We start from the raw sequence: 22,174 nt of genomic DNA, 5'->3' as shown, positions 1-22,174 counted from the left end.
CTTAGAAACATATACCCTTCCTAGGCTGAATCATGAAGAACTGGAAAATCTAAACAGGCCGATCACCAGTAACGAAATTGAATCAGTCATCAAAAACCTTCCCAAAAGCAAAAGTCCTGGACCAGATGGCTTCACTAATGAATTCTACCAAACCTTCAAAGAGGATCTAATACCAATCCTCCTGAAACTCTTCCAAAAAATTGAAGAAGAGTCAGTACTCCCTAACTCATTTTATGAGGCCAACATTACCCTGATACCAAAACCTGGTAAGGACAACACAAAAAAAGAAAACTACAGACCAATATCTCTGATAAATACAGATGCTAAAATCCTAAACAAAATTCTAGCAAATCGAATACAACAATGCATTAAAAAGATTATTCATCACGACCAAGTGGGGTTCATCCCCGGGGCACAAGATTTTTTCACATTCGCAAATCCATCAGTGTGATACATCACATAAACAAAATAAAGGACAAAAATAATATGATTCTATCAATTGATGTAGAAAAAGCATTTGATAAGATACAACATCCATTTATGATTAAAACACTTAATAAAATTGGTATAGAAAGAAAATACCTCAACATAATAAAGGCCATATACGACAAGCCCTCAGCTAATCTCATAATTAATGGTGAAAAGCTGAAGCCCTTTGCTCTATGTTCAGGAACACGACAAGGTTGTCCCCTATCACCTCTGCTTTTCAACATAGTGTTGGAAGTCCTCGCCAGAGCAATCAGGCAAGAGAAAGAAATAAAAGGCATCCAAATCGGGAATGAAGAAGTTAAATTGTCACTCTTTGCAGATGACATGATGCTATATATAGAAAACCCTAAAGACTCCACCAAAAAGCTATTAGAAACAATCAATGAATACAGTAAAGTTGCTGGCTACAAAATCAACTTACAAAAGTCCATTGCTTTCCTATATACCAACAATGAAATCTCAGAAAAAGAAATACCCAAAACAATTCCTTTTGCAATTGCAGCAAAAAGAATAAAATACCTAGGAATAAACTTAACCAAGGATGTGAAGGATTTATATGCTGAAAACTATAAGACATTTTTGAAAGAAATTGAAGAAGACACAAAGAAATGGAAAGACATTCCGTGCTCATGGATTGGAAGAATCAACATAGTTAAATGGCCATATTACCCAAAGCCATATACAGATTTAATGCAATCCCAATCAAAATCCCAATGGCATTTTTCAAAGAAATAGAACAAAAAATCATCAGATTTGTTTGGAACCACAAAAGACCCCGAATAGCCAAAGCAATATTAAGAAAAAAGAACAAACAATACTGGAAGTATCACACTCCCTTATTTTTGCTTGTACTCCAGGGCTACAATAATCAAAACAGCTTGGTATTGACGGAAAAACAGACACATAGACCAATGGAATAGAATTGAGAACCCAGAAATAAAACCACATAAATATGGACAGATAATTTTTGGCAAAGAAGCTAAAAACATGCAATGGAGGAAAGACAGCCTCTTCAATAAATGGTGCTGGCAGAATTGGATAGCTGCGTGCAAAAGAATGAAACTGGACTGCTATCTGTCACCATGCACCAAAATTAATTCAAAATGGATCAAAGACTTAAGCATAAGACCTGACAAAATAAACTGCATAGAAGAAAACATAGGTACTAAACTTATGGACCTTGGGTTCAAAGAGCATTTTATGAATTTGACTCCAAAGGCAATGGAAGTAAAAACTAAAATAAACGAATGGGATTATGTGAAACTGAAAAGCTTCTGCACAGCAAAAGAAACAGCTGATTCCTTTAAAAGCTAGTTCTCTTGTGTTACCTCTCTTACCATTTATCTACTGTCGAAAGCCAGAAATCTGGATTCTTCTTTGCCTTCACAACCCCACTCTAAGTCCTGTTGATTCTATCTACTCAATATTGATCAAATCTATCTCCTTGTCCCTATCTCAGCACTTGATTTACCTCTGGCCTTGATCCAATTGGTCCAGTCGTCTCCTAATTGTTCTTCTTGCTGTCTAGTCTATCTCAAAGAACCTTCTTCAAAGGCCAATCAGACGACATCATTCCACTTCTTAAAACTTTTCAGTGGTTCCACATCTGCATGTTTTATAAATCCCTCCAGGAGCTGGTTCCTGCTACCTTTTCAGGCTCATCTCCCTTACTTTTCCCCCAGCTCACTCCAAGCACTCGCTCAGGGACAGACTCAGGTTTTGTGGAGCTTATATGATTTGAAGGGTCCCAAGAAAGATAATACAACATTATGACTGAAAATTAGGCCTTGGAAGGGGCCTGTGTGGGTGAAGGCCCTGACACCTAAGTTTCATTTCATTAGCTTCGCAGTAACTCTGCCTCTGGTCTGGCCAAACAGAGCAAGCTCAAGTTCCCTAGAATAATGTTCCACATCTCTTTGCCTTTGTCCAAGCAGTTACCCCTGCCTGGAATGCCTTTCTTTCCCTGCCCTGTCTGTCTAGCAAAATAGTTCATCCTTCAAGGACCAGCTCAGGGGACACCTCCTCTGTGAAAGTTTCTTGACCTCCCCATGTGGAAGTGACTGCTCTCTCCTTCGTGTTCTCATTGTAATTTGTCCTTTACTGCTTTGTACCCTGCCCTTTACAGAGCATATCACACTGGATGGAACTAATTTGTTTAAAACCAGTCTTCCGGGTGAGTGCTACAAGGGCAGAGACAAAGTTATTCCTTTTCAGATTGTTAGAGTACAGCAGTACCAGACACAAGGTAGGAGCTCAATAAATGCCTGCCAAATGGAAACCTCAGCCATGTATAGTGTAAAGACACTCTTCTTTTGGCAAAGGGTGTGAAGAACAGTTGCTCTAGACAGGGAAGCTGGGTGGAGATGGTGCTTGTGAGGTATCTGCTGCTTGCCCACACCATTCTGAGAGGAGAGCCAGGCAGGACCATGACATCTGCGGTCTCTCCAAAACTCTTGTCGTGAGCCCTTCCCCATGGCTTCCCACCAGCCTCCCCACTCCATCCCCTTCCTTACCTGTCCTCCTTGTTGATCTGGTCCCCAAACCCCACTGTGCTAACAATTGTGAGTTTTAGACCCACGTTGCTCTCTTGGAGGTCATAGGTACTGGACCGAAGCTGGACACCTGGCTGTGTGTGGGTGGCTGGCTCCCCCTCGAATTTGGTGTTGAACAGGGTGTCCATGAGGGTGGACTTGCCCAAACCTGTCTCTCCTGAAAAGCAAAATGATAAATTATGGTCCGTTCACATGATGAATGTGAAGCCATTGCACATCATGTTTTGGATGCATATTCATTGACATGGAAAAGTGTATACAAGACACTAAGTGAAAAGCATATAGAACTACATGGACTGTTTGATCTCAGTTAAGTGAAAAAAAACTGAAAGGAACAACACCAACATATTAGCAATAGTCATCTCAAGATAATGGAATTGGGCTAATTTTCCTTCCATTCCCCATATTTTTTATTAGAAAATTGAGTATGCATTATTTTTATAGTTAGAAAAAGAAACTATGTTATAGGCAGTGATGAAGAGGTAGAGTTGTGCCTAGAAAAAGACTGGAAGAAAATACAGTGTACTCTTATCAATGGTTAGGCCTGGGTGGTGGGGTTATATAGTTTTCATTTCTTGCTTTATGCTTTTCTGCATTTTCCAAATTTTCTACAAGGAATATGTATAGCTTTTGTAATAAAAATTAAAAGCTTATTTTACATTTTAAAAGAAAGAACAGCAGTCCCTCATCAAATAAATTTCCTCTCAGTACCCTCATCACCCCCGTCTGGCCCACACAGTGCTCTGCAGATGCCCAGATGTGTGTCCCGGTGGGGAGGAGCCTGTGCGTCCCTCAGCTTCTCCTACCAGGGGGCTGAGCTGTCAGTGAGACCATTTTTAGCTAATAGGGAGAGAATGTAACAGACCACAAATCATTCTTCCCTTTAAATTTCAAACAAACCAATCGTTTGTTTAACTAATATGCTGCATGATACTAATAAATTAAACCACTGGAATATCAAAAGTCTTGACTTTCACACTAAGGAGACAAGTAGGGTAAGGGCTGTGGGGGACTGGTGAAGGTTTTTGAAAGTTATTCCTGGAAGACCCAAGGGATGTCAAGGCACTGCCATGAGCCAAGGAGTCTTCTGGGAATGAGAACATTTGAGGGAAACTGGTGGCATGGAAGTTCAGCATCTGATGTGAGGCCACAAGCTGGGCTGAGCCCTTCAGCTGCTTATAATCTCTATGGATCCAGACTGTATTTTGGCCCCCATCCAAAGTGATTCAGGAATACAAAATTCAGTTGTCAATTGCCTTGGACTGCCCTTTGAATACCTAGACTACCTTGCCATTCTGCTTATCACTCCTCTTCTCCCCTCTCCGCTTCCAAACCTTGAGATGTGAGCATTGACTGTCTTCACAGGCAAGAGTGGGTTTGCACTGGGCAAATCCTGGCCAAGTAAATGCCCCCTTGACAGCACGTATCAGCAAGGCGGTCCAAGGCTAGAGTTAGAGCTGCACAATGCATAACTGCAAATGGTCTATCTGGGCAAGTCTAGCTTTGCATCTTCCACGCCTCCCGAAAAATGAGCTATGAATACAGGAGGTGCTTTTCAAGGTATCTGTTGATGATGAGAGCTTCTGCGTGTGGAGAGATTGGTGAGAGAGAGAGAACAAGGAAAACATTCAACTCAGCCTAACTCCCCAGCCCCCCAGCCCAATTTTGTAGCCAGGTCTGACTAATGGGGTTGATGGCCAGAGTGCAGGGACACGGCTCCTCACACAGATTATGTTTCCAGCCCAGGTCTGCCACACCTATTAACAGCAAAGATTCTCCCAGAAGAGGCCCCTTTGTTCCTCCCTAAAGGAACAGGAAGTATTTGGATCTCAAGAAAAATTTGGTGAGGTGAGGCCTTTGCAAGGGGAGGTGACAGACTTGGCCAAGCAATGGAATGTATCACCCCCTCCCTGCCCAAGGTGGAGTTGCAGCTAACTGCAAACTGGACCAGCGTCTCTGGGGCAGGAACACAAGGGTGAGTCCTCTACCCTAACTCGCCTTCCCTCTGGGCACTGAGGTTCAAGCTACATTTTAGCCTGTCTGTCTGTGCCAAATGAATTTGCTGTGTACATCTCCACCTCCACCCTCTTCTGTTCCATGAGGTCTTTGCTGAATGCCTGACAGCCGCTAGAAAGTGATGGGCCCTGCCTCTCCAGCACCCAGAGCTGGCTCTCTGGTTCACTGATCCTAAGGGTTCTCAGTGAGTAGGGGAGGGGGCAGCTTCCTGTATTGCCGACTCGAGACTCACACAGGTCTCAGGAGCAGAACTACAGAGTGAGGGGCCCACCCTGTTTGCACAGCTGGAGAAATGGAGGCCAGCAGGCAGGGCAGGGAAGCAGGGAGGGGCAGCAGGGAAAATGACCACCTGAATGCCTGCCAGCACAAATGGGCTCTTAATATTAGATGCCCAATGACAAATGACTGGAAGAAAAGGACCCGCAGGTGTCTAAGGAATCATGATAAATGCGACATGAGAAGAGGGCAGAAAATCAAGTGAGCTCATCTTATGGTTATTGAGTATTCCTGTTCCAGCTTTCCTTCAATGTGGAGCCTGGGGTGGGGGGTCGGGTGGGCCCTCTCAATGGCTGGCACAGGCTCAACCTGAGCCTAGGATGCTGTTCCTTCCCACACTGCCCTGGGCCCAGCATTGAGTGGGCAGTGGGGGGCAGGGACACACATGTGGCCTAACTCTGATCAGGTCAGCAAGAAGGTGGGGACTTGGAAATTAGATTCCAGCAGAAAATCTGAGGAGTCCCAAGGGGTTAATTTCTCTTTCCTCCTCCCTCCTCATAATGGACAGCAGGGTTTCTTAACCCTTTTTAAGTCACTGCCACAATCCAAGAGGATTTCATTTTACTGTGCTTAATGTAGACAGTATTCTGGAAACAATGGATTGTTTAAAAAAAATAATTTTGATTTAAAACACGTACTATGAAATATACTTTTTTTTAAACTATACTCCCTGCGATAGTCTGATGTCGATCCTTTGTATCCTGAGTCAAAACCCACTGTAATAAAGAAAAGCTTAGCCCTTTTCCTCATCTGATGTTAATATTTGTATCCTCTGGCACCTTGAGCAATTAAGTCCTTGCCAGTGATGAAATGCAGAGTCCCAACCAGGTTATCTATCACTAAATGGCTGTGTGACCTGAGTTGAGCCCTTTTCTCTCTCTGGGCCCCAGTCTCCTTTTCCATAAAACGAGCAGATTATAGTAGTAATAATAATAGCTATCATTTATGGAGTACTTACTATATGCTAAGCACTGCTCATAAATACTTCATATTTCCTTATTTATTCCCCTAAAATAAACTTATAAGGTAGCTACTATTATTTGTCCTTAATTTACAAATGGGTTAACCAAGCCATTTCCCAGCTGTGTGAATTTGCCCCAGTTCTCAACCTCTCTGCAACTTACCTTCCTCATCGATAAAATATGGACAAAGTAACTGGTCCAGGGTCACAAAGTAGTAAGTGGCAGAGCCAGCAGCATATGAATCGAGGCAGTCTGACATTGCTTATGCTTATAACCTATGCTTATAACCAACATGCTCTAGTGCATCCCCCAGGCATGATATGTTGCTTCATTTGATCATTCGACAAAGATTTACAAAACCTCTAATAGGAGCCAGTTTTAGGGGCCAGGGATACAGCAATGAACAACACAACCCCAATCCCTGTTTGCATAGAGCTCACAAGTCACATGAAGCTAAAGTCTCTTCCAGCTCTGAATGTTGGAATAAAGCAAGAGAAACATCTCTGAGTTCAAGAGGGAGGTATCCAAAAGGAAACTGCTTAGGAACTCCAGTTGGCCAAGGGAGCCTATGGACAGGGACCGGTCATGCCTGGCTCTGTGACCTTGCTCTGTCCAGCCTCAGGTTGGCAGCTAAAAACCAGCTATCGTGGGAATAACGACATCACAGAAATCAGCAAGCGCTGCAAACCATGGCAATTTTTCTCCTGACATCGGATTGTGAGACACTGACAAGCACACCACTGCTGACAGCCTGTCTAGACAGGTGAGTAGCTGCCTTTCCCAATTGACCACTGACCTTGATAGAATACTAGCTGCCCGTCCCCTTCTCCTTCAGTGAGCCTCAATCCTGCTTCTTTTGTATGTGTTTTTTTATCTCCAAGTTCAACAGAACCCAGTTGCGCTTGGAATCCTGAGCAGCTTCAAAGTAAATATTATCATTATGACCCTCTGTTTTCCTCACAGGCATTACTGTTGCTGGCACATTCGGAAGGCTGAGTCTCTTTGGGGCTCCTTCCCAGCAAAACATTTGTACTGCTGGCTCTGGTGGCTCCTCTGAGGCCTCCTGTATTATATCTAGGATCATGGGATCCTAGTGATTTCCAAAGCTAAGGGACAAGTAGATGTTTTCATGGCCGTCGGGGGAGGAACTTCACCCCATTCAGTAATTATTGTCAACCTTACAGAATCTGTTGAAGAAGAGTCATAATATGCTCATAACTGTGCGCCTAGCCCTCTAAAAATAATTGTTGTAGGTGCCATTTGTTGGTACCATGACATGTAAATTGGGCTCTGGATTCATAAAAATTCTCTCTCCCAATCCCAACGTACACACATACAAACACGCACACACGCACGTACGAGGTCAGACTATTAAGTTCGTGAACTCATCCTAGAAAAAGTGCTACATACCTCATTGCTGAATATAATTATGGTCACCTTCCAAGTACTCCCCCTTGGGAAGCTTGCACCGATGCCAGCGCCTAGTCCACCCTTCAAAGCAATTTTGGAACTCTTTCTGGAATGGCCATCATAGCTGTCATCGTATTTCCCTTGATGTCCTGAATGTCATCAAAATGTCTTCCTTTCAATATTTCCTTTATCTTTGGGTAAAGAAGGAAGTCATTGGGGGCCAGATCAGGTGAGTAGGGAGGGTGTTCCAATGTATTTGTTTACTGTTATTTGTTCCAGTCATTTGTTTACTGGCTAAAAACTCCCTCACAGACAGTGCCGTGTGAGCTTGTGCCTTGTGATGCAAGAGCCGTGAATTGTTGGTGAAAAGTTCAGGTCACCTAACTTTTTCAAGCAGCGTTTTCAGCACTTCCAAGTAGTAAACTTGGTTAACTGTCCAGATGGTACAAATTCATAATGAATAATCCCTCTGATATAAAAAAAGGTTAGCAACATTGGTGCAACAAGGTCACGAACTTAACTGTCAGGCCTCGTATGCATATAGGGTACCCACTCTGCTCAGCTTGGGCCTGTGATCAGCAGTCCAGCACCAAGATAAACAATACTGTGCTAAAAATAGCCTAGGTCTCTGTTAATAATGGAAGCTAGTGCTACCATAATTGTACACTTAAAATGCCCTATCAGAAAAGAAAAGAAAATCCTCTGGGAGAACATATTCTATGCCCAGTCATTAAGGAAGTAAACCTGACAGTTATGCACAGGCAGTAGGTAGGCATGAAAGTATGGTCACTGAAAGTCCTGTGAAAGAAAAAAATCACATTTAGCAGGCAAGCTATGAACCCTTTGCCAAGTCAGCTACAGGACTCAGCCCCATGGCTAGACTGAGATTGCAGCCTTAGAGCCACTCTAAGCTGCTCATGACCTTGGCCCAAATTGTGGGTTCTCTGAGCAATGACAGGTTCACGAGTACAGCTGGGGAGCAGGATGCATGAGTTGTATGTAGGCTTTTTTTGAATCAGGGATGAAGAATGAAATTAACCCAGTCTAGGCTAGTGCATCGAATGGTTGCACCTATAGGGCTAAGAGGGGGAGCTATCAGGACAGCCATTACCTGAAACTTTACATGAGGGGAAAGAAAGAGAGTAGATGACTGCTTGTGGGTGAGGGCCTCCTTCCTACCCCTCTACTCTAGGAGGGTCTGTCCCAGGCAGTTGAGCTTTTCCATTCCAGTAGGTGCATACTGAAGCAGCTGTAGCTGTACAATGGCTGGGTGCAAACTTGACGATAGGGGTTTACTATTTCTCCCACTCACTTTGCCATGAGTTTAGCTGCCTCTTCCTCCAGGCCCTAAGGGAGCCTGTGGCCCACATGTCCAATTGCCTTATGCATCCACAGAGAGCCACTCTGATTTATATGGCCTCCCTCCTAAAGCTTCACTAGCCCACCCAATTGGTTGAAAGGTTGCTTAGGGTGGGTCTGTCATTTCACTCCTCATCTCCTCAACTCCACTACAGTTCATATGGAGCTCTGGGAGAAATACTAAGAAAATCCAGTATGTTTGTGTGGAAATTTTCAGTAATCAAATATTATGTGAAATAAGTTGGCCATCAGCCAAAGATTAGAGAGATTTGGCAGCACTAATATTGGAGGTGATAGCATTTGATCTTATGTCACCCACCATGACTTATTTATTTTGTATTCCTCTCCTAATAGCAAATAATCATAACCATCAGTGGACTTCAGGCATTTGAAGAATTAACAGCCTAGATGTGGACTCTAAGGCCCCAATGACATGAAATTCTGTGAAGCATATATTTTCATTTCATAGGTTCCAAAACCAGTGTGTGGGTGTGAGTCATTTAGCTAGTGAGTGAGCCTAGCTGACTGCCTGCCGTCCATATTTAAAAGTGACTTTGCTGTTCTCTACTTGCCCTTGAGTGTGCAGTTATTCTCCTACAGAAAATGATCTGGAATAGAGTACTGTTGATGCAGATGAAGAAAAAATAGAGTCCAAGAAAATGAATGACCATGGCTAGAAAGCAGAACTTTAGACTACATTAAAGAATAAAAGAGCCGATTCAGGAGTGGCTCAGATCCTCAACATGAATGAGTTCCCCATATGCTCTATATAAAAATGAGAAAAGGCAATTAGCAGAAGTGTTTGAGTGTTCCAACCAAGGTGAAAACTAGCTTTATTTGGTGTTTATATAATCATTAAGGTTTGGAAGTAGACCATTGCAAACATGCAGGTATGCTTTACTGCACTGTATAGTGAAAATTATATGCTATGATAGTGTTTGCAAATTTGGGATTTTTGAAGGTCCAAGAAGAGATTCTTAAAGAATGTCAGCAAACTGTTGTTCCTCATGTTTAGCTGGTGCTTGAAAGTTTCCAAAATGCTTTCGTGTTCTCAAGAGACATTGTTGGCAGCAGTTAGAGAAGCAGAGGGAGGAACAAAGAATCACGTAGACCTGGGTCCTTGTCATGGCTCTGCCACTTATTCTGTGTTGCCTCAAGTAAGTCCCTTATCCTCCCCAAGTTTCTGGGTCTCCACCTGTTTGATGAAGATGGAATGTTTCTTGCTCTGCTCACTTCGAAAAGCCCTGGTAAGGACCCAAATTGCTAATATGGGAAAGTGTTTGAGAAGCATAATGAGTGTTTTTTGTGGGGTTAACTCATTCATTCATTTCAAAAACATTATCGAACTCTCTTTGTACTGTGATTAGCACATTAGAGGTGATTAAGATGTGATTCCCACACTTGAGACTAAAAGTCCAGGCAGAGATATACTCAAAGGGGATAAAAGAACTTTGCCCACAGCTGTGTGCACTTGAGCTCAAACTGTTCCAAGCATAGCAGGGCTGGAGAGGAAACAGAGAGACCCAGCCCACTGCCCACAGTTTTGCCTCCCTCCCAGTTCTGCTCTGGCTCCTGTTTTCTGCAGTCAAAATGAACCTGGCAGCAATAGCTGAGCCAGGCAGCTCCCTTGCAAAATTTCCACTGGGTGTCACACAGCTCAATTTCCCCCAAAGGATGGTCCCATAGTCTAACCGGGGGAAAATGTCATTACAACTGGCTGTTTACAAAAACAAGCAGAGGGATAAAAGAAGAAAAACACTCTTGCAACTAAAATAGAATGACACAGTATTTAACCTAATTACCTGCAAAGCCACATCCAGCCATTAAGGATCCATATTCTGTAACAGAATTTCCTGCTATGGAAATACTCACCCACACACAGGATGTTGAAGCAGAAGCCCTGGCTGACTGACTTATTCACCAGCTGGTCAGGCAAGCTGTCAAACCCCACATGTCCAGCCAGGGGGACAGTTCGGCAACCTTCACCCTAATTTGGAAAGGGAGGGAGGGGAGAAAATGAAAATGTGCTTATAAGCAATCTGGGCCTCACTTCTCCATCCAAAAATATCCCCGTGCTAGGAAGTAACACCCGCCCAGACTCCATAATGAATGTCACCATAGTTCCAGACAGAGAAAACTATAGAGGGGCTTATAAGGGATGGGAGGACAAGGTCAGGGGATGAGACCGCTGGTGCCAGAGGTTCACCAACTTGGGTTGACTCTCAACTCAAATTGCTTACAAGCTGGGCAACCTCTCAAAGACTCCATTTTATTCCCTGTCTGTCATATGAGATAATATTGCCTATTTTACAGGTGATTGGGAGACTCAAATGTGCTCATATATGTAATGAACTTAGCACAATGCCTGGTACATGCATAAATGTTCACTAAAGATTACAAAGGGACTTCAATTACCCCTCTCTCTAGGGTCTTTTGGGGTTCTACAAAGGTGGCACTGTGTAAAGGTTAAGAGACTGGGCTTTGAAATCAGGCAGGTCTGAGTCAGAATCCCACCTCCTCCACCTTTTGACCTCAGACAAGTTACTTAACTTCTCAAAGTGTCCCCATCTGTAAAATCGGGATCTTGTAGCTACTACTCCATAAGACTGGTGTGAAGATTAGATAGGATAATACTCCTCTAGCACTGAGCAGGGTGACAAACATGTGGTAAGCATTCTATCAACAGTAGCTGCTGTTCTTATTGCACTGTGAGGTTATCCTTCCACTTGGACTCCCCAAATAACATGTGATGCCATGGCACACTTGCAGCTGCCTCCAGCTAGAGAGAGCTGCCTCCCTGCTTCCTCTGATTCCTTTGTCTCACTGGAGTCAGCCAAGCCATTCACAGTCCGGAAAACAGAGGGCCTTTGCTTTGCCTGCAAATCCCAAAGCTTCTTATTGTTAATGGTTTTCCATAACAGGTAGAACTTCATACTGATGCAGGCTTCCAAAGAGCCCGGGGAAGGACAAAGGGGGCCTGCATGTACTCAAAAAATGTGCTAACTGCCAATGACCACAGGGGAGGGGAGAAAGGAGAAGAAAAGTTGGAGACAGCTAAACTAGACAAAAGGGGTGGGGAGGGATAGGTAAGCAGTCAGAATATCTGTGAGGTTGGGCTATACCAAGATTTCCATAACCAGAAAGGTGCCAAGAGCAATCCAAGAAGGGCATGGTTAGTGCCAGGAGACGTGAGCCAGCATCCCAGGCTGTTAGCAGGTAGCTCTTAGCCTTAGCCTGGACTGGACCTGCTTTTAGACAAGGTCTATAAGGATATACTTTCACACTGAGAGGGATGGGGTGCATTGGTGGGGGAGCCTCACAGCAGCTGACATTGTCAGAACTGGTTCCCAGATAACCCCTTTACCCAATTTGAGATCCCACTCCCATTACTACTATCAAATCCTCCAAGAGTGAGAGACAAGGCTAGGTGCCAGTGACTGCCACCTGGCAAATTCATCGCCCTCACACACCCCACCCCACACACACTCCGAGTGGAATAGTCCTGAAACACAACCATCTGCCATCATTTAGTCCAGGTTGGAGTATTCTGGGTCCCAGAGGGGCAACTGAAGACACCTGGCTTTCATGAGGGCCCACATCATTCAGGGCTTGTTCTACATTCACTGCTTTCCACATCCCCTCAACCCTTTCTTCTTATTGTTTTTATTAAAGCAAACAAAATAATGTAAGTTTCCCACTGTTCCTTCTTGGTCCTCAGCACTGCAGGAAGACAGAAATTTAAGAACTAATGTGCTTTCTCGATGGAGCCTCCTACATAGCAGGCATTAGAAATTGGAAGGGACCTCACAGTTGAGGTTTCCTGAGCCATATTTTATTGTCCTTGGCTGCCTCTTTCTGTCTCTAAACGCAGCACCATGAAACTTCAAGCACTCCAAGGCCGCTGGTCTATGTGCCAAAAGGTGAGAAAAGGGAACTTTCAAAGTGAAGATAGTGGAAGGCAGTGGGGAGAACTCCACACCTTATTCTTTTTTTTTTTTTTTGTTAGGCAGATGAAAGCTATTTTATTGAATGATCGATCCATATACTGGACAATGGCTAGACAAGCTGAGTACAGGCCACTGTGTACAGGTAAAAGAGATGGAGATTTATTTCTTGGTCTCTTCTTCCTTGGACAGTCTTGGTGATTTCCTCCTTCTTGGCCTGGAGCCGCTCTTCAAAGCACTTGCGTGCTTCCTTGGTTTTAGACCTACAGGCCTCAGCCTGGTCAGCAAGAAGCTTCTTGCGAGCCTTGTCTGCCTTCAGCTTGTGGAAGTGTTCCATGAGAATCCGCTTGTTTTTTTAACACGTTACCCTTCACTTTCAGGTACAGGCTGTGATACATGTGGTGGCCAATCTTCTTAGATTCACGGTATCTTCTGAGCAGTCGGTGAAGAATTCTCATCCTTCTCATCCAGGTTACCTTCTCAGGCATTCAAGCATTGGCAGTACCCTTTCGCTTACCTATGCCCATATGCCTGCCTTTCCTACGGGCCAAAGTGTTTTTTTAGCATCAAGCTCGGGAATGGACAGTCACAGGCTTCCGGATGATCAGCCCATCTTTGATCAGCTTCCAAATCTGCTGGCGGGAGTTGGCATTGGCGATTTCATTGGTTTCATTGGGGTTCAACCAGACCTTCTTTTTGCCACAGCAGAGGACACTGGAGGCAAGCCTCTTCTGAAGCCTGAGCACACTCATGGCTGTGGCCGCAGCGGGGAAAGGAAAGAACTCCACACCTTATTCTTAAAGATAAACTTCATTGTCAAAGACTTACCAAACACCTCCTATGTGCCCACCGTTACCTCCCACCTAGCACAGTGCTGGAAAGAGCCCTAAACAGCAGAAGAAATGGTATGAGTTTTACTCCCTAGGCCAGGGGATTTGGGGGCCATTTTGAGTGTTTTGAGCAGGAAGGACGATGATACTAGTGGTGTTTTCAAAAAAAAAGATCATTCCAGAGGCAGGGTGCTTGATTGATTGGAGGAGAGAGAATAAGGGGCAGGAAGACATGAGCAGATAACTCCAATAACTTTTTTTTAAAAACTTTTTTTATTAGTTTCAGGTACACAAAACAATGTAATAGTTAGACATTTATCATTTATATTTGGGGAATGTAACTCCAATAACTTAGAACTGGCAGAGAGACATCTAACCAGACAATAAATGCTGATTAGAGTACACTGATCTAACTTGCGACACAGGAGGGAGGAACAAATTTGAGACTTCCTAAAGAAGGGATGAGACTTAATGAGCGATTGGGCAAAGGGAGTGAGGGAGCAATCAAGGCTTTAAAGCTTCAAGGTGCTAAGCCTTGGAGCTTGGATTGATGGAACCATGAAGGAGGGAAGCCAGGAAAGGGAGCTTGTTTATTGGGGAAGTCGAGAAGTCTGGTTTCAAATAAGCTATTATCAAAAGAAACTTCATTTGTCATGCTTTTTATCTTATAAATATAATCAATGTTCACTGTAGAAATTTTAGAACATGAAAAATTGTAAAGGAGAAAAATCACAGTCACCCATAATATCACTCTCCAGAGATAATTGCTGTTAATATTTATATGTATTTCCCTCCAGTGTGTATATCTTTTTATTCTGACAAAATAGGGATAATTCTGTATATTCCTTCTCATTACCTGACTTAATAACCTGACACATAATATGGATTTTTTTCTTGAGTAATTAAGTATACTTCTAAAACTATTATTAGCCACATAGCATTCCATTGTATGAATTTACCAGATTTTCTTAACCAATCTTCCACTGCAAGACATTTAGCATGCTTCCAAGTTTTCAACAATATAAATAATAATTCTTACAGATGCATATATCTCTGATTATTTCTTTCTGACTAAATTCTTAGAATTGAAGCCCACTGAGTCCAAGGGCACACACATTTGAAAGACTTTGGTACACATTGAGGATCACTCAACAGAGAACAGTACACATGTCTATTTCCACCACCAATATACAAGAGTGTCTGTTTACCTATACATAGATCAACACTGACTTTCTGAAACTTTTTAACCATTGTGAAAATGGCATCATGTCACTTAATTTGCATTTTATTAGTGAAGGTGAACTTTTTTCTTGTTCAACTATACATGTGTACTGTGTTTATATATACGTATATCTGAGTTGCCTATTCAAGTATTTGTCCATTTTTTAATAGGTGTTTGTCTTTCTCTTCTGAATATCTAAAAGCATTTTATATGTTAAGAAAAATAAGATAGTTTTTATTTTAAGTGAGATATCCAGGAGAAGAAATCCAAGAAATACTTAGCAATATGGGATTGTAGGCTCAAGGAGACTTCAAAGACTGGGATATAAATTTAGGAGTGAGAGGTATGAAACTGGATGTGTTCTCCAAGAGATAGTACAGAGAGAAAAGAACTAAAGATCGAATATATGAAATGCACACAAGTAAGGAATGGGAACATGAAGAAGATTCTTCTAAGAAGGGGGTATGACCAGAGGCCAAGGCTGAAGTCAGGAAGAAATACACAGAAATAACCATTGATCTGGATTTGGTGAAGGTCACTGGTGACATTTAGAATCTTTATTTCTTCTGTATCTTTTTACCCAGGGTCTAATACATGCATCTAAATTAAATGGAAGGTTTAGGGACTAGGGGATATGAGATCTGTTTAATGTGTTTTTTTCCTAACCAAGACTTAAGCAGCAAACTTTTGGTCTCAATGCTTGTAGTTGAGAAAGCTTAAAAAATGTAGCATGAGTATTTGTATATATGGTTGCTGTTTTAGGAAATCCTGTCTAGCAATTACGATTCATTCTTGCTTTGATGAATCTTATAAGATGTCAAAGTCATCATTATGAGTATCAGTCCTCACTGGTCAGAGCTAAATATGCAGAGGTAAAAAGGTCGGGACACTGGACTGAATGTACACTGACCCCACGGTAGCCCCTAGAAGTTTCTCCCTCCCCCACTAAACCTCGGGTATATCTTTCCTCTTACTCAGTAAAGTGGCCTGATTAATTGAGGTCCTGATTAGTTTGATTGCAGTTAACTGAACATTCTCTGGATTACAACGTACACCAGAGGAGATGGAACTGGCAACTCGGCCTAGTACCTCTGACACTAAAACCTCAAGTTATCATTTTGCAGGTAGCAGGTGGTACCATGTTCAAGGCTTGAACCGAGACGCTAGAAAGGCCGCAGTCACCAAAATCTTAAATGGCCCATCTCCTATAACCCTGCAATCTCTCCTCAGAATCTATTCTACAAAGATCCATGTACTACAAGGAATTTCATTACAGCATTGTTTATAATACTGGAAAACTAGAAAAAATATAAATGTCCAACAATAGGAAATTATTTAACTAAACTATGGTACATGCCTATTCTGCAGTATTCTCCAGCCATTAAGAATGTGGTAAGTCCATAGGTACTGATGTGAGTATCTCCAAGATATAATGTAGATAAAAGAAGTTCTAGAACAGTATACATAGTATGAGTCCATATATGCAAAAAGCTCTCTCTCTATATATATACATTTGTGCACAAATGTATGAGAGTGCATATGAAGGGGACTAACAGACACCCACCAAACCAAGAACTATGACTACCTCAGGGGAGGGAAATGAAAACAGAGGCTTATTCAGGAGTGTAGTCAGTATGCTTCTGTATTGTTTGATTCTTTTACAGCATGAACGTATTCACATATTACCTATGTAATTTTAAAACATTTTTAAAAATTTATTGGGGTGACAATTGTTAGTAAAATTACATTGATTTCAGGTGTACAATTCTGTATTACATCGTCTATAAATTCCATTGTGTGTTCACCACCCAGAGTCAGTTCTCCTTCCATCACCATATGATCCCCTTTACCCTCATCTCCTACCCCCGACCCCCTTTACCCACTAGTTAAAAACATTTTAATACAAAAAAAGAGAGTTCTCATTCAGCTTTGCAGCAGGGGCAACTAGAAGGCAGAGTTTGAGAGGAGCTAAAAGGCAGGCAAAATGAAAGCATGCTCCTGAGAATTTGGAAAGCCCCACTCCCCTCCCCAATTACATTTCCTGTTTTCTCCTCATCTGCAGTCACCTGTGGTTTTGAAATACGTTATACCACATTTCATATCACAGGCAGAAACACCGCTTTCTTTCTCTTCCGCCTCTTCCCCTGAAGACACACCAATTTCATTTTTTAATTGAATAGTTGAAGGTTCATGTTATGAAGAATGAGTTATAGAGGTTCCAACTGTGAATCTTTCTCCCGTTCCTGTTATTCTGAAAATAAAGAGTCCCATAAGCACCAAAGTGGGCAAATCCCTCCTGTCTCCCTCAACCCCCTACCCCTTTTCTGACCTTTGTAGTAAGCAAGCAGTATTTGAGGCCACTAGAAACTCTGTCACTGGAGAATGTCCTGCCTCCATTTAAAACTGGAGTGGCTAAAGTTAGTAGCTGTCATAAACATAGGGGTGCATAAATTTTTTTGAATTAGAGTTTTGGATTTCTCCAGATAGATACCTAGGAGTGGAATTGCTGGGTCGTAAGGTAAGTTCCATTTTCATATTTCTGAGCTACCTCCATACTGTTTTCCATAGTAGCTACACCAATCTGCAATCCCACTAACAGTGCACATTCTCACCAGCACTTCTTGTTTGTTGATTTATTGATGATAGCCGTTTTGACTGGGGTGAGGTGGTATCTTGTTATGGTTTTTATTTTGATTTCTCTAACGATTAGTGAGGTTGAGCATTTTTTCATATGTCTGTTGGCCATCTGTAAGGCCTCTTTAGAAAAATGTCTCTTCATGTCCTCTGCCCATTTTTTAATTGGGTTGTTTGTTTTTTTTGGAGTTGAGTGAGTTTTTTATAAATTTGGGATATTAACCCCTTATGGGATATATCATTGGCAAATATTGGGATATATCATTGGCAAATATCTTCTCCCATTCAGTAGGATCCCTTTTTGTTTTATTGATGGTTTCCTTTGCTGTGAAAAAAACTTTTTAGTTTGATGTAATCCCACATTTATTTTTTCTCTTACTTCTCTTGCCCGAGGGGATACATCAGTAAAAATCTTACTCCGGGTAATGTCTGTAAAGTTTCTTCCTGTATTTTCTTCTAGCAGTTTTATGGTTTCATATTTTACATTTAAGTCTTTAATCCATTTTGAATTTATTCTTGTATATGGTATAAAGAGGTGGTCCAGCTTCATTTTTTTGCATGTGTCTTTCCAGGTTTCCCAGCACAATTTATTGAACAGACTGTCTTTACCCCACTGTAAATTCTTGCTTCCATTATCATAGATTAAATGACCATATAGGCATGGATTTATTTCTGGGAAGCACTATACACAATAGCCAAGACATGGAAACAACCGAAATGCTCATCGGTAGACGACTGGATTAAGAAATGGTGGTACATTTATACAATGGAGTATTATGCAGCTATAAAGAAGAATGAAATCTTACCATTTGCAACAATAGGATGGACCTACAGAACATTGTTAAGTGAAATAAGTCAGACAGAGAAAGACAAATACCATATGATCTCACTTATATGTGGAATATAAAGAAAAGAATAAATGAATGAACCAATCTGAAACAGTCTCAGAGACATAGAGGAAAAACTGAGCGTTGCTAGATGGGAGAGGGGTTGGGGATAAGGGGGAAGGTGAGGGGATTAGAAAGCACAGTCGGTAACCACAAGATTGCCACGGGGTTATGAAAGTCAATTTAGGTAATATGATCAATAATGTTGTAAAGATTTTGTTGGGTATCTGATGGACACTTGTCTCATTAGAGAGACCACCTCCGGGATGATGTAGATGCCTGATCACTGCACTGTACGCCTGAAGCTGAAGCTGAAGAATAGTGAATGTCAACTGTAATTTTATATATATTTCCAAGAAGTAGAGTACAGCATTAGGAATAGAGGCAATGGAAATATAATGGCTGTGTGCGATGTCAGAGGGATAGTGGATGGGGGAGGGAGGTTATCACTGTGTGAGGGATATAAATGGTAAATGTTTAACTATTACATTGTTTTGTGCACCTGAAACTAATAAATAAATAAATAAGTTAGTAGCTGTCATTCTGAAGGATGAAACCAAAGCAAAAAGTTCAGAGCTCATTGCTGATGGGCTTTCCCTAAACTTTCTCCTCTGGCCTTTGCATGTAGAGGCTAGGAAAGGGCAGAAACACTGAAATGGGATTCTCCCCTTGTGTCACTTACTGGTGGGCCTGATCTCTCACACCTTTCATTTCTCCATATCCATTCCCAGCCCTGAAGACCGATCTCTGATAGGCCCTGCAAATCTGCAGGACAGTCAATATCAAGGAATAATTCAATGATGCACAATAGAATATTAAGCAGCTGATAAAAATGTTTTCCAAAAATATTTAATGACATGGGGAAGTGATTACCAAATAGTGTTAGACAAAAACAAAACAAAAAAACAATCTCTATGTATTGGATCATCCCAATCCCGGAAAAAGTATATATGCATTTTTAAAAGCCTCGAAGAACACACCAAGATGATGACAATGGTCACTTTCGGGGGGAGGGGCTGTAGGTGTTGCTTTTCTGTTTTCCAAATTTTCTACAATAGGCATATTTCACTTTTATAATCAAAATACAAATGTTTTGGTTTTTTTTTTTAAAGATTCTATGATGATACTTTCCTAGGCAAGAAAGTGGCTTCAGATATTATCACAAAATCTTTAACCACAACCAAAAAGGTGATTTAAATACAGATATTCAGAAAATTCAGTTGAGTATTCAGCTTTCGGGCAGTTTTACTATATATAAAACATTTATTTTATCAATAATATAATAAAACATTATTATTCTCCACATTATAACATTATTATGATATATACATAACTTATTATTATAACTTATAAAGACTCATGTAAGCCAGAAGTCAAATGACATACCCTGAAATATAGCAATAATTCTTGAAACAATCGGGTTGATGACAGCCCTACCTGCTGCCTCCAGTGTTGTCAAGGGTGTGGATGCCACTCTATTATCAGCCATAAAAACCACTGATACGTTCCCAGATGTAAACAAACAAACAAAAACTCCAATGTGCCTCACACATCAAATGTCAGATGTCCTTCGTGCCAATTAAGCCAAGCTAAGCAGAAACTGAAATATTGATTCCCTGAACTGGGAGAGAAAAATTGGGGGGGGGGCTTGTGAAGGAGAAATAAAGCCTGCAAAAGCTGGCAGTATCCCCTTAGGGGCCCCAAAAATTCCCTTCAGTGGGGGAGCAGCTTATGGGATCCTGGGGACACACAAAGGAGACCATCCTCACGATACAGGGAGAAGGCCCATTTTTGACAAATCCAACAGATGAAACTCTGGATTTTAATTCACCAGATCAATTCCATAATGACTTTTTCATTCTATAAAAGGATTCACAGTAGAATCCTATTAAATAGCCAGCTCTCCTTGTACATTAAAAATGGGACTCAACAGACAAAAATTCAGCTGTTATGTACCTTTATAGGAAGACAAAGGTTAAATACACCTACACGGACAGACAATTATCTGAAGGGTTGTCTCTATTCCACTTACAGAGACCCTGCTGAGCTAAAGTCCAGACTTGCCTTCTCTCCAACTCTCTCCCCACCCAGCTCAAGGAGTCCAAGCAGGGAAGGGGTGGAGTTACATTCTGCCATCTCATTCAGAAGCAGAAGCAAGCAAGGACTTCAAAGAAATTAGGCTGGAGAACAAGGAAACATAATACTCATACAATGAGTATTTGAGCTGGAAACACCCTTTAAAATCACCTAATCCAACCAGCTTGTTTTACAAAAGAAGAAAGAGACTCAGAGAGAGGAAGTGACTTGTCCCAAGTCACAGAGTGATTTAGTGGCAGATAGTGGTGCTAGGATCCAGGGCCCTGTCAAGCAGACTGCCATTCTCAAATGGAAAAGCTGCCACAAGTGGCAGATTGTAGGTCTTTATTAAAGCTGCTAAAATTCCAGGACATTGGGTTTGTAGCTTGATGCTAGTCAGAGGGAAAAGGGTCATGGAACTTGACCCAGAAGCCTATGGGCTCACCAAGATGGCAATGGCCTACAGAAGGCAACTGAGGCAGTGGATGTCATGGAGGGGCTTTTGATCTGCTTCTGCTTTCTCTCTCCCATTTCCCTGTCTTCTGACTCCAACCTAAGCCTCGACCTGGCCAGCTGACTATCTCTGCTCAAGAGCCCCAGGACTACCTAACCCAACAAGCCAAATTCTAGGTAGAATATCTCCTCCACCTTAGGCTGAGACAACCCTCTGCTCAGGGTGGGTCAACTTTCCCAGAAAAGTCAGACAGATTTCCTTCAAGCCAGGCTATTTAAACAGTTTTCTAGGTGTTCTGGCCATGGTTATTTCCAATCTGCTTTTTTTTTTTTCAGTTTACTCGCAGGCCTCTGAATGAGTGCCCAACTGTCCTCTGGGGAGCCTGAATTTGCCTTTGCCTCCATCTGGTCTTGTTTAAGGGGGATCTGAGAAAACCATTCTTGCCTCAGTGCCAGTGCTCAGAGCTGGGGGTCTCTGCTATGAAAGGAAACTCAAAGCTACCTCACATCTCATCAGGGCTGCAAAAGCAGAGTTCTGTTCCTGTTACCCCAGGGCATTCATCAGAGGTCACAGAGGGCCGTGGCAGGAGAAAGCTGAGCCCTGAGTCCTGTCCTTGAGAAGACCCGCAAATCTTTTCCCCAGTCCACTTTAACTGAGTGGAACGGATGAGCCAACTCCAGAGCCAGCTGAGATCACGCTACATAATTCAGCAGATGGCTGCCTCTAATGAGAAGACACTGAGGAGAGTCTCTCACCCTCCTGAGCATGTGGCCTCCTTCCTCTGTGCAGGCAGCAGAGAAACCCACAGTTTCAAATCCCAAATCAGAGCAGCAGAAGCCTCCTCCTGCCAAACCTAGGAGAAAGGGTCTGTGTTTCTAATTTATTCTGCCCCCCCCACTAGTTGTTACTTAAAATAATCCATCATTACATGGCTAGTGGCTCCAAGGTTTTTATTTAAAGCAATATGAGGTGGGTGGGGGGAAGAAAACCCACACATAACCCATGACTGTGCTATCTGGATCTAAACTGCGAATTTTTTTTTTTTAACATCAGAGAGCCTTCA

The 22,174-nt window shown here is 42.2% G+C and overlaps 1 protein-coding gene and 1 pseudogene across 5 annotated transcripts in view; both read right to left on the bottom strand.

Moving 5' to 3' along the window:
* Nucleotides 1–22,174, bottom strand: part of SEPTIN6 (septin 6) — an 82,389-nt gene that overhangs the window by 54,996 nt on the left and 5,219 nt on the right. For all 4 annotated transcript variants that reach the window (XM_081043850.1, XM_081043851.1, XM_081043852.1 and 1 more), the window contains exons 2-3: nt 10,937–11,051; nt 3,003–3,198 (exon numbers count right to left, since the gene is read on the bottom strand). In XM_081043850.1, coding sequence (XP_080899976.1) covers nt 3,003–3,198; nt 10,937–11,051 — 311 coding nt within the window. The remainder of the gene's footprint in view (nt 1–3,002; nt 3,199–10,936; nt 11,052–22,174) is intronic.
* On the bottom strand, nt 13,171–13,760 carry LOC308495505 (large ribosomal subunit protein eL19-like; annotated as a pseudogene). Its single transcript has one exon. The product of its transcript is annotated as a large ribosomal subunit protein eL19-like (transcript).

The sequence above is a fragment of the Rhinolophus hipposideros genome, assembly GCF_964194185.1.
Source record: "Rhinolophus hipposideros genome assembly, chromosome: X".
Taxonomy (NCBI): domain Eukaryota; kingdom Metazoa; phylum Chordata; class Mammalia; order Chiroptera; family Rhinolophidae; genus Rhinolophus; species Rhinolophus hipposideros.
This window is presented reverse-complemented; position numbering and strand designations above follow the sequence as displayed.